Here is a 12951-nt window from a genome sequence, read left to right on the forward strand (position 1 = left end):
TTTTTTTTTTTTTTTTTTTTTTTTCATTTAAGAAGTCCTACAAAGAAAAAGTAGACATCCTTCAATAGGTTTGGCTCTCCTTTCACGTAGTAGAAGATTCTGTGCTTCTCATTTCCATCAATCCTGTGTAGAAGATGGACACCAAATTGATCAAACAGATTTCTTGCCTTGCACAGCAGCAAACTCCACTAACTCAGAGAATATTTTTTCTAAGGGAGGTAGGGGGAGCAAGTAGGAGATGCCCAGTTAGCTGAGCAAATATGTCTTATTTCTGCTCTTGGTCTATTTCCTGGTGCAAACCGGAGAGCTTTTTGATCTGGGAGATTACCACTAATACACCTTTGTCTGCTGGGTTGATAAATAAACACCCTGGCTAAAATAGTCATGTCATTTGTTTGGCAAATAACTTAACCATTCCAGTATGCAAAATAATGTAATTATTGCTGACGTTGAAGTTAATAGCAAATTTGAATATTATTTAGAACAGATTTATCTAGTTGGGCACCCACATTTAAATTTGATGTTTAAGACGTCATATTCAAACAATTGCTGTTTTGTTCCTCTGTTGAGACATGATAGTAATCCTTTTACTTATTCTTATAAATTTGATCCAGGCTCACTGAAATAAGTAGGAAGATACTACCTGGTTCAAATATTCGGATCAGGCTTTGAAAGAATAATTGTTTGTCTTGTCCTTGACTTTCTCAAGAACAGAGTTTTCATTTGTATATTAATTTGTTCTTATTTTGATCTATTACAGATGAGGGATTCATACCTCATTTTGGATGAATACGTAAGTCTTTGTTTGATACTTGGTATTTGCATGCTAATACATGCCCATGTGTACTGAAGTTATAACCAATTTAATTTTCTCTGCATTCCATAACATAATGTTTACCATGTAGTACAAGGAATACATGTCATTTCTTCCCACAAACATATTGAGAATTGAATATAAGTCAGACCTAAGGAGGAGTTGCCATCAGGTTGCATGCATAATCTTGTGAATCTTAAAGTATAGATGTGTCATTGCTGCTTTTCTGTAATTTAAAAATATAGAACTTGTCCTGAAAGTTAAGTTTCAAAGAGCCTACTTATTTTACACGTAACTGAAGAACAAGCATTTAATCTTCAGGGTTTTTGGTATGGCTTTTGCTAAGGTGTTTCAGTGTGTCTAGCCATGAGCCTCTGAGCTGTCTAAGGACTGTTAATACATTCACATTGGCTTTTAAGGGATTGCAGTGCAAGTTGTTTAATTCTGTAGAAAAATTAAACTCATACAAATTAACTTTCTAACGTCTTACCTGTTGATCTTCCAGATGCGTTTTCTAAACTGTAGAAATGGACGGAAAGAGCCTTCCAACTCTATCCTGGATGTTGGTGTAGAAGCAGCTATAAAATTCAGTGGATTTGATGAAAAGATGTTCCTAAAACGAGGAGGAAAGTATGTGTGGAGTAAAGCAGACATGAAATTGGACTGGTAACTCTATACTGAGTTGTGACAGGTGCATTCTGTAATGAAAATGTGTGTGTACATGTGTATATGTTTATATGTATATATATATAATATTATTAAGTACAATATGGTATACTATACATACTGATGTTCAGTGCAATTCTATATTTGAAAGTGTTAAATGTTTTTAAGATATAGATTATGTTCTTATCTGTTGTTGGGTTGAACATTATCAACTACCTACAGTGTTTTCATATAAATAGATCTCTGAAATCTACTTACTGTTCCGTTGTATGAAGGACTTAAGGGCAAACTGTTAAGATACTGACACACAGGAAACAGTGTTAAGATAATAGATAAGGTGTGCTTGCAGGAAAACAAACCAAAATTAAAACATAAAAAAACAAAAATCTGCAATTCATTATAAACAGCTGTAATGACTAGCAAGTGGAAACCCCTATCTGGAAATGTTTTCTGTGTAAGTCGTTATGGATAGGTTGTTGCAGTTCCTCACTAGCTCACAAGAGGGCCAACTGGCAGGCCTTTGGAAACAGCCCTTTTTCAGAAGTAATAGAAGGTCAGAATCTAGTTATAATTTTCTATAATAAACAATACATTTAAAGGGAAACCAAGATTTAAAAAATGACATTTTTCATGCTTAAAGACTGAACTATAAAAGCATCTGTTGTTTTTCTCCCTCTCCTCCATATACACATATGTTTTTTGCAAAAATGTTGGGAGATGTAATTTTCTCTGATTTTTTTTTTTTTAGTCACAAGAGATTATTACATTTTTTCCTAAAACTTGAAAGTAAATTTTACTCAATAATGAGCAACTTTTTATTTCACATTGGCAATGACCTTACTTCTAACAAATATTTACAGGGGAAAGAATGTTTGCATTTTATTCATAACTTCCTCCATTTTCCTTTTATCTGCAAATATTGATTTATTATTCTTTATCAGCCTAATACATACAGTTCTGTTGAAAACCTCCTCTGAAATGAATGAATAATAAGTAACATACTTCAGATGTATCTTCTCCTGAATACTGGCGCTGTTACTCTCACGGTTTTTATTTTGCTAAGACGTGGTGTTGCAAACAACATATATCATGTACCTTTCTTTCAAAGATTACTTGCTTTTCTCTTTTGGCTTGATTACCAGTACAGATATTAAGCGAACCTAATTGGGCTTTGTGATAGCTGTCTGTGATTTGAAGAGATGGCAGCACCAACATGAAATAGAAAATAGTTTTAAAAACCTACACAGGCAATAATTAAATATGCTGCCTGATTTCTTGGTCTTCTGACAATTTCATAGCTTTATAATTACAGTTTTTCAAATGTAACTTGTCCCACCCCTCTAGAGCTCTGTATGAAGGGCACAGGGATGAACATTGCACAAGAGAAGTGAGCTGGCACTACTCATTCTTACTGTCTGCTGAACTTGATACCTAGACTCATGTGTTTAAATATTTGCTGTACAGCACGCATTTAATGTACAGTGTAGAGAAAATTACACCTTCTTTCCTTTTCCTGATTGTGTTGGTATTTTTAAAGGGTTTTTCAAGAGAAATGTTTTGCATTCACCTAACACATCTTCAGAGTTGAAAGGGAAAACACTTAAAATAGGAGCTACTACTTCTGAGTAGAAAACGATGCAATCTCTGAAAACACAGTGAAAATGTTTCAGTTTATAATTCCTTCAGTTTCAATTTTTACTGGCCTGACTGTAAATATACTGTCTCAATGGTGCTCTTTTGTCTTTTTTTTTTTTTTTTTTTTGGGGGGGGGATTTCATAAAATAATCACAACACTTCCAATAAGTTTCAGTATTTTTTTCTTGTATTAATACTAAGTGACATTTTAAATGTGGCCCACACACATTAACCCCACAGTCTTTTGGCAGCTGTTTTGCTGACCTCAGTTGGAGTTTTGCCTGAATAGCAACTACAGGCAGCGCAAATTTGTGTAACTGTGGTGGTTGACTTCCTCTGTGTTCCCATTGCTCAAATGTTAAGTCTAGCATCTTCCTCAGCACTTACGCTACATGATAGAAAAGAAGTATTTTCCTTTGCTGCTGGCTCAGTCCCAGCCTGAGGAAAGATTTAGTGCATCAATGTAGCACTAAATCTACCAGCTTGCTGCTTCTGCAGAAAATGCCAGCTGTATCGCAGCACACAGATGCGAGGCGCACAAACTCCCATTCAGAGCCAGAAATCCTGCCATTCTTCCCCGTGCATTTTTCTCTGTAAAAGGCTATTGTTGTGTTGCAAGAGATCCTCTGTGCCTGAGGAGGAAGCTGCAAGATAAACAGAAGGGAGCTGAAAATGTGAAAATGCAGTAAATAGTTTTAATGTTAAGACACTGAAGATGGCTTTTATCATAAGGCTCCCATTTCTTATTTCTTAAAGTTTTAAGGATTTTACATTGCCTCTTGCTACCATACGTAATTAAAGAACTGTTTCTGCTCTGTATGATACTCTTTTCCAAAGAAAATGCCAGCTGTGTACATTGCAAATTAAGAATTTGACTAAAACAATTTGACAACACATTGAAGTTAATAAATATCTATTGGTATTTTAATATGCAAAATTTGGTTTTGTTTGAAAATAATAATAAAAAAGTTGGCTGCATCTTGATTAACATGCATATATATATTAATCTGTAAACATAGTTCATGTTGGACTAAAAAATGGATTTGAGGCTTTTATTCTGTACTTGGACCTAACTTTCAGCATGGGACTAGAAGAATAATAGTGAATTCAATAGGGCTACTCCCAGACTGAAAGATTACATGCGCATTGTGACCCTGAAGAGTCAGGATTTAAATTTAAGTCCTGTGAATACAGATATGCTTGATTGTATTTTCGTGTGTAATCCCGTAGTACTGCAGCTGAGCATTTGCTAAAAATGCTGGATCAGGCAGTAACTTACATTGCCGTTTACTAGCATTATGGAGCTGTTCATATTTTTAAAATTTGTAGAGATGAAAGTTTGGGAGAATGAATTGATTCAGTAAGGAAGTGAACGTATGCATTAATATATCTTGAGTAATGAATTAAACTGTCATTTAAGATGCATTTTACAATGCCCACCTTTTCAATGTGAATGAAGCTTAATGTATTTGAATGCTGATATGAATTTTTGAATGATACTGCCACATAAATTGTGTTAAGTATTTTATATGAATATGTTGCACATTGCAATAAATGTCTCTGTTTTCTTAAGTCTGCCTGTAACTTCTTTTTGTTTAAAAAAAATACAACCCAGAGCCACAATAGCTGAATGTATGACTGCATTCACAAGAGAGCTGTAATTCAGGATGAAGCCTGTATTTAGCACTGGGGTCTGCTTGCGCGGCGCCAATGGCAGCATCTAGGCCATAGAGGAGAACAATGGTGGTGATTCTCTTTGTGATGAAAAGCATTCGTTATATGCCTGAGTGGACTGTGCCGTGTTGGGGGAAGAAAATTAAAATACATTGTGCTGTTCCATTACAAAAGCCACAACTGTCCATAAATATCCTGGGAAAAACAGATTGTCTTCTCTCATGGTAAATAAGTGAGAAAACCTAGTCAGGTTGGAGGAGTAAAGACAAGAGGCTTCTCAGTCTCATCTCCTTGTCATCAGGCTGTGCTATGAACTCTTGTACCAGGCAACCCAAAAAAGGCACTTTCAGCAGTAAATTGTTGTGTTTGTGTGTGTGTGGGGGGAAGCTTAGCATTTTTTCCCTCACAGTTTGGCCTTTTTTTCTCCACATTCTAGTGTCGGGCAGGTGTCTGGGCGCAGAGCCACAGCCAGATTCTGTTCTCCACCCCAATCCCCGGCCCCAGGGGTGCTGTGCTGCCCTCACCCTTCGCTCAGAGGGGGGCAAAGGCTGCGTGGCATTAAATCAGCCAGACACCTGGAGACCATCTCTTCAGCTCAGTGCTTTTCCTTTGTGCCTCCCTGCGTTACGGAAGAAAGCCATGCTAAGTGCATAAACCAACAACAGGAAAGCAGCTGCTTGCTTATTTTATTTATTTATTTTGGTAAATAATGCTTGCAAAACAGCAGCTTGCCAACCGTCCGTGACCATCGTGGTTTCCTTCCTTTACCTCGCAAGCAAGGCTGAAACCCTTCCTTTGTAAACCCCACAAAGGTTTGTACACCTCTCCTTGACACGAGCTGGGACAACCTGAGCCGCGACCAAAGAGGGCATGAAGGAAGGACAGCGGCTTGGCGCGGCCCGGCCCGGCTCCGAACACCGCCGGGAACGCTCTCCCGGCTGCCAAGCGGGGAAACCCCCGGTATCCCCGCGGCCTCCGGGCCGGGAGGCGCCTCCCGGGGCCGCCAGGGGTCGCCGCAGCGGGGCGGCCGCTTCAAAGCGGGCGGGCGGCAGCAAATGGCGCCCGCCCCCGCCCCACCCCGCTCCACCTCGCGCCAGAGAAAAGCCCGCGAGCGGCGCTCGCCTCACGCACCGAGGGGGAGACCATGCCTGGAGTGGCAGCGGTGGAGGAGGTGGTGGCGGCTCTGGTGGCGGTGCCCGGCCGCGGCTCCACGGGATAGCGCCGCGCACCTCGCCTTCCCGGCCGAGGCTGGAGCGGCGCGGTAAGGGCGAGGCTGGGGGTGCTGCGGGGTGCCCTGTGTGGGTGTGTGGGGTCCGCGTGTGGGGTCCGCGCTCTCCCCACGTCCCCCAGATCCCTTTATATAAAGGGATCTGCTCGATCCTCCTCCGCGGCCTCCTCCGAGGGGGCGATGGGGACGCGGCGTCGCGGCCCTGCCCGGGTGCCCCGGTGTGGCCGGGGGCTGGCTGCGGGACGAGCGCTCCGATCCGGAGGCGGCGGCAGCTCGCCGGCTAGTCGCGATAAATCGCGGGCTGCGACAGAGCGAGGGCTGCCGGCAGCGGTGCGGCTTGCAGGTAAAGAAAGCAGTTCCTTGCACTTGCCGATTTTCTGTTCTGCGATTTACAGAAATGAGCTAAACCTCCGAGGGGCAGCCCGGTGCCCTTGGGACGCGACAGCTGCTCTGGGAGAGGATTTTTAAAAAACCACCCCAAAACCACCCAAACAAAGCGGCACGTGGATTGACATCCACATCCTACGTTCTCAGGAGGCAAAGTGTGCCGTTTGGGGGGAAATTGTGTTGTTTGGGTCTTAGGGGTGAAGAAGTAGGAGTTGGAGATGTCTTCTCTGCGTTGTAAATTTTCCTTCGTTCACTATAATTAAGAGATGCTGCCATTGATATAAATACATATTTTTGAGGTGTCAGAAGAAACAATATGGATGAGAAGGGTGCTGTCCCTTCAGCCAGTCCCCCAGTGTCCCTTGAAACCAAGATTATCTTCATGAAATAACGGGCCCTGCATCGCTTTCTTTTTATATCTTCTAAAGAAGTGGAACAGGGAGTGTCGGGGGGCAGGCTGGTGGGAGAAGATGCAAGCTGTTTGCGTTTCCCCCGTGTTCTTGGAAATGCTCTCGTTCCTCCCCTAGAACAAATTATTCTGTGTTCGACAATAAGGGTGATTTATAAATAGATCCGTTTGTTTGTATTGTTCGTGGTGTAGCCAAACAACTGTTTATGTTGTGAAATGGGATTGCTTCATTGCACATTAGTTTATCAGTGCTGACCCAGAAGTGGCTGCAGCTGAAGTTGCAATGTTCTTGGGCAGAGTGCTACTGGAAATTACATCAGTTCCAGTTGTCTGGTGATAGAACTTGTGGTTGCTGCTCGTTTCTTTGCCAGTGCGTGTTTTCTTTGTGGACCTGAGATCTAGTGAAGGGTGGGGTGGGGAGAAGGAGGGGGTGTGGGGATGCTCAGGGCAGACTTGTGCCTTTAAAGAAAGTGCTTTGTTCCTACTTCGGAGGATCTTTACAACATAGGAGAATTTGGATGACTATCTTGTGATAATGTTAGGCAGTCAGTCAAACTGGCTTGACCTGAAGTTTGTTACATACAGAACAGAAGCAAGATTAAATGAAAAGAGTAGGGAGAGGAAAAAAAATCCTTTTGCTTAGGAGCTACTTGAATAAGACTTTTTTTTTTTTTTTTTTTTTTTTTTTTTCCCCTTGGGATGAAGTTCTGTTCCTTTACTCCTCCTTTCCCTGGCCATCATGTCTCATCCTCTTGTGTAGTTGGAATATTGGTCATGATGGGGAGAAGCCATCTGTGCTTGAAATAAGAGTACAATGTTTCAATCAGATTTAACTCTTCTGACTGAGACATCCTTTAGGTAAAATAGAGTTGATTCTTGTCCTTTCTGAATCACCATGATTCCTATTCTAGGAGTTGCTAGACCAAATCATGTGTTTATTGTGTACAAGCTATTGTAGACTTTTGCCCTTGAAGCATAGTCTAGTTTTGAGTTATCTTCATTACAGTCTGGATTTCACATATTTTGGCATTTTAAAGTGATAATTGAGGTGGCAAGGGGAGAGGAAGAGGTGTCTTTGTTTAACTGTTTTTGTTTTTAACACTTTTTTCAAGAAATACATTCTAAGTCTTCGTCACATTTTGTGTGTATTTTTTTTATTATTTTATTTTTCAAATAACTTCTGACAACTTTCAGTTAAGCCAAAAGACCAGACTGCTGACTTAACCATGTGTTTTGGCTTCAGTGCCATACTGAGGCTATGAATGGCTTCAGTGTATCTGCTGTATTTACAAGAATGCTCTCATAGGCTGGCAGAAAACCGTTGTTTGCCCTTCCTGTGCTGATTCAGGGTAAAATAACTCCAGTCATCCTGTAGCTTGGTCTGCATGTGTAGACCCTTTCTGCACCAGAGAGCTGGTGTAGCAGGAGAGTCAGAATGTATTAGTTTCTTGTCATGTTTCCTGTGGAGTTGTATCGATAGGCAGCTGTAAGTAGTCTGTGGTTTGATTACGAGACTTGCTTTTAACTGCATGTCTTTTCTTATATCTTGAGTTACAAAAAGGAAATGCAAAACTGTTACAAAGCAACTCACCACTCAGTTTGGTTTGGTAATTCTGCTATGCACAGCTTAAGCTGTGGTCAGCTCTCCTTTTTATAAGACATGATCTCTTCCTATTTGCCCCTGCAGAAAGGAGCTCATAGCGTTCATATTTCATTTTCCTTTTGAAGGAGATGAGACAAGAAGATATGTATTTTTTCTTAGTTCTGATGTCTGTGCAGAGCTGTTGGAAATACTGTTGCTTTTCTGGCTGCAAAATAATGGGAATGATTTTCTATTTTATGATCTACATGCTTCACATCACATCAGAAATGCTTTCAGTTCTTATGCATGTGCAATCACTGGATACTGGAGCTGACTTTTTAAAAGTTGGTTTTGACATAGCTTGATTGTGTGCTGATGGTGATGCTGTAAGTGGACTTCCTCAAAAAACTGAAGAAAATAAGGTACAGAGAAAGTGAAACAATGTCTGGTACTTCCTATTTACTGTGAGAAAGACTTAATCAGATGGTTCTTGTCTTGACAAGACAATGGTATTTCTTTTTGTAGGATCACTTCTGGTGTTTCAAAGAACAGCAAGTGGGCAGTAGCTTGTTAAATTGCAAGACTTGGCTATGTTATCTTCCAGGTACCTCTATGTGGGTTTAATGAAGCTATGTCCCGTTCATATTGAATGAAAACAATTTAAGGTGGAAGAAATAGACTCTTACCTCATACTGCCTCTTCCCACCACATAATATCCAAAGGATCATCCAAAATACTTGGGGATGAAGATGGGTCTTGCAGGTTGTCTGGACAATAAGATGCTGATTTTGTATGCTCAGGCATGAGTTCTTTATTGCTGTACACAAGCGTTCAGTTTTGTTTGCACTGATCACAGCTTTACTGGTGAGCACCTGGGTTTGGCATCTTTGCATTTGCTTTTGAATTTCACTTGGGAAATTCTGCTGATAATCCAGTTTCTAGAGTGTGTGTATGTGTGCGAATATGTGTGTATATATATAAACTTCCCCTTGAATTTCTCTAAATAGCGTCTGGAAGGGGGCTGATCTGGCAGAGCTGTCAAGGGCTACTGAATACTGTCCCACCCCCACTAGCTTTCCCAAAGCACTACTTATCTTGTTCTCTGGTGCCTTTCTCTTTTGCAGCACTTTGCCCTTGAGGTACATCCCCTCCAGATTTGGATATGCTGATCACAAAGCTTTAGTTTTGCTGACCAGTGCAGGCTGGGAGCAGCCTCTTTCCATGGCTGCTGTTGGTACGTGCAAACCGTGACCACCTCCTGGTCCTTGCGGGGTGGCAGACGTGGCGAGGTCAGCACAGCACCTTTCCCTGCCCAAATGCTTCCTCGCTGGGGTGACAGACAGGGTCGTGAGGAGAGTGTCTACCTTGGCAGAGTGGTGAGTGGAGATGTCATAGTCTCCTTCATAGCTACCCCAATTTATCTGCCAGAGCAAGAAACTGAACTCTACCTGAGCCAGCACACCTTTGAGCTTGTTTGTATATAGTTTCTAGGAACTGATGAAACAAATGCAATACAGTACTCTGTGAACTTGGTTACACTGCTATGAAGGTGTTCACATCACAATTGCCTTAAGAAATATGGGCCTGATGTCTTAGGCAATGTTTACATCCTCTTGGGAGGAAAATAAATGTTATTTAAATGTTTTTCTTCTATTGCTGCTTAAAGGAGTTTTCTCTTAATTTCTCTAAACTGATGTTGAGGAACTCATGCATCCAGACAGAATCAGAGCAATGCCCTGTGATTTGGGTGGCTAGGCTTACATCTTCAGTAACAGCAATGAAAATTCAAGACCAAGCTATTTGCAGTCAGTGCATATGTATTAGCCTGGCTTTCTAAGAAAACAGATTATGTACAACTCCCTCTGTGAATGTCTGTCTTTCACTGTATCTCTTAATAACTTTTAAACCTTTTGACTAATTCCAGTTACATTTGCAAGATGGGTAGAAGCTTATCTCCAGTGAAGCTACCAGTTGTCTGACAGTAGGCAGCCTGGGCAGATGGAGAGATCCCTGCAGAAGGAGGGGCTGCAGCCTGAACTCTTTCTACCACCTTGACACACATGTCTAGGAAACTGGATTTTGTTGGCTCAGTTCCTTAGAAAATAACTTAACTTATGCTGCTTTTTTTTTTTTTTTTTTTTTTACCTTATCTCAAGTCAAACTATTACTTCCTCTTTGGATATTTTAAATATGGAGGAAGAGCAGGTATTTAATTCTAGTGTTTAGCCCCAGGTTACTTTATAATACTGTAGAAAGTGCATGATGGAGGGGATGGGACTACCTTTTTCTTAATTGTTACAATGCACTTAAGATATTGTGCTTCTCATAATGTTAATTCCTTTTTGTTAAAATAGCTATTTTAACTTGCTTCCTCCTTTTGCTGTTTTTTTTTTTTTTCTGACCCAGAAGCTTCAAGGATTTTTGTAGCTGTCTTGTATAACGACTGTTCCCTGAATGGAGCATGTCATGTGACAGGACACAAACTAATACAGTTTAGTTTTATTTCCTTATTTCTCATTTGTATTTGTTTTGTGTAAATACAGTCTGTTTATGCTCATCTCTTTTGCTCACTGGTACCTATTAAATACATTTTCTTGTCTTTTGTTTCTTTCGTCATAGTAGTTTGATTAATGCTATGTCAATATCTACCTTCACATACAATGTATTTGTTGTCATGTGTTTGGAACCTAGAGGAGAAGACATCTACACCCACTTTTTTCAGATTAATAATGCATTACTTTTACCTTTTGTGTGCTGTCCTTTCTTAATTTTGTAGGGGAAAAGTGCTGACCAAAAGTATGTGTTCAGGGTATGTTTAAGATGTGTATGATTTGTGAAGAGGCAATAATCCATATTCAGTTTTTGGAGAGGAGAAAAACATGCATTCGAACAAGAATTATAATCCCCTTTTATTAAAGCTTCATTTTTTTTTATTCCTTATGCTCTTTGTATTTCTGCTGTTTGACGTCTTAGATCTTGAAGTTTGCAGATGACATTTCTCACTACTGTAAATTAGTAGGTCACATTTGTGTCAGCAATTGTTTTGTATTTGTGTGTATAGCTTTTTAGCAAAGATGTAGTGGGAACATCCACCAGGTTTTACTCGCTGCAGCTGGAAAGCTGGGAGTGGTGGGACAGCCACGGTCACTGCTGCAGGATGCTTGTGCCAGCTCAGAAGAGGTGTTTGTGCTCACAGCATCCCAAGGCCTGGCCTCTGCTGATCCTCAGGACCAGACTCACCATCTGTGCAGGCAGGCATGCTTGCAGGGCTGCCCAGAAAGGTATGGGAGGGCTTCTGATGGATCAGGGTGACTGACACCAAGCAGCTTAGCCACGTGAACGTGGGGTAAGCGGGTCAGGAGCCTGCTGGGCTCCAGCTTGCTCCTGAAGCCATTGCTGGGGTCAGAGCCTTTGTGCCACGGGTAGGCTGCAGGTGGAATAGAGCTTGCAACTCTTCTTGCTGACTGCTGGGAGGTAAAACCTCTGAAAGCCATTAAGCACAGTATGATGGTGACCTTTGTAGTTACTGCGTACTGACACCAACCACTTCCTAAGGGTGCGGCATGCGTTATCTGCAGCTCAGCTTGTAAACAGTTACAAGCCTAGAAGTTCATGCTCTTCATCCACTCATGTTCACCTGTAGGGTGTAATTTTATCTCAGGGCTTCAAGCTAGCTTGTTTATCTTCTAAGTGACATGACAATCGGTGGCCTTGGGGAATGTTATGCTGGGTGTGTTTGTGCTGTGTGTCTTGCACTAAGCAGTGCTGCGGAGCCTGGCAACTGTCCATGCTGTTGTTGGCTCCAGTACGTTTGTTTGGTCCTGCCCTGTACTTTGGAGCTGTATGACTGTGAGGGAGCCCATCTCCACCATGTGACTTCATCCTTCTCTCTGCTGCAGTTTCCCATCTCTGCTTCTTGCCTGAGCAAAAGCCACCAGGACTTGGCTGGCATTAAATGGCTGCACTTATTGAGCATCAGACTCGGTGGTATTCTGAGTATGTAGTGCCCCACACTTACCTCCGTTCTTCCATGATGTGATATCCTTCTGGAACAGCAGCCTCAGACATAGACTTTGTACAGATTTGTGTCTGAAAATCCATTCCCAAGTACTTCAATGGCTGTTATTTAGGGTGAAGTATGTAGTTCTTGCTTGTGTTCCTGTGCCCTCTGCATCTGTGCAGAGGCACATTAGTAGGAAGATAACCCCCTTTTCTTTCATCTTTTGTTTCAGGTTGACATTGTTTGAAAAATCTAACTTGAGAGGGAGCAGCCATCTAGTTCTAGCTTCAGTTCACGTTGGATATTTAGTTTAAAATCAGGTTATGACAAATCCTTAGACGACTCATAAATCCAAAAAGTGTGATAGTCTTTTTAGCAAACTGTCAGTTAGCGCTAAATATTTTCACCAGTCATTTCACATTTCCATTAGCTCCTTAAACAGCTGAGGTTCACAGATTTGAATCGAATATAATGTTTATGGCTGTGTTCCCTGCCTTTCAATTTAGACTACCGCTTTGAAGCTTTACTGTAGTTAGAGGTAGGTGTGCTTTCAAAG

General features: G+C 41.3%; 2 protein-coding genes across 5 annotated transcripts in view; both read left to right on the top strand.

Moving 5' to 3' along the window:
- The window catches only part of RSAD2 (radical S-adenosyl methionine domain containing 2), an 8900-nt gene extending 4213 nt beyond the window's left edge, over positions 1-4687 (top strand). For both annotated transcript variants that reach the window (XM_035322513.1, XM_035322512.1), the window contains 2 exons: positions 761-793; positions 1320-4687. In XM_035322513.1, coding sequence (XP_035178404.1) covers positions 761-793; positions 1320-1484 — 198 coding nt within the window. In that variant the 3' untranslated portion in view covers positions 1485-4687. The remainder of the gene's footprint in view (positions 1-760; positions 794-1319) is intronic.
- A 1152-nt stretch (positions 4688-5839) lies between these two features.
- Positions 5840-12951, top strand: part of RNF144A (ring finger protein 144A) — a 61630-nt gene continuing 54518 nt past the window's right edge. The window contains exon 1 of one of the 3 annotated variants that reach the window (XM_035320679.1): positions 5840-6050. The gene's annotated coding sequence lies outside the window, so the exon portion shown is untranslated. The remainder of the gene's footprint in view (positions 6051-12951) is intronic. The other 2 variants (XM_035320678.1, XM_035320681.1) reach the window with 2 other exon arrangements.

This window comes from Oxyura jamaicensis, chromosome 3 (assembly GCF_011077185.1).
Source record: "Oxyura jamaicensis isolate SHBP4307 breed ruddy duck chromosome 3, BPBGC_Ojam_1.0, whole genome shotgun sequence".
Lineage (NCBI taxonomy): Eukaryota > Metazoa > Chordata > Aves > Anseriformes > Anatidae > Oxyura > Oxyura jamaicensis.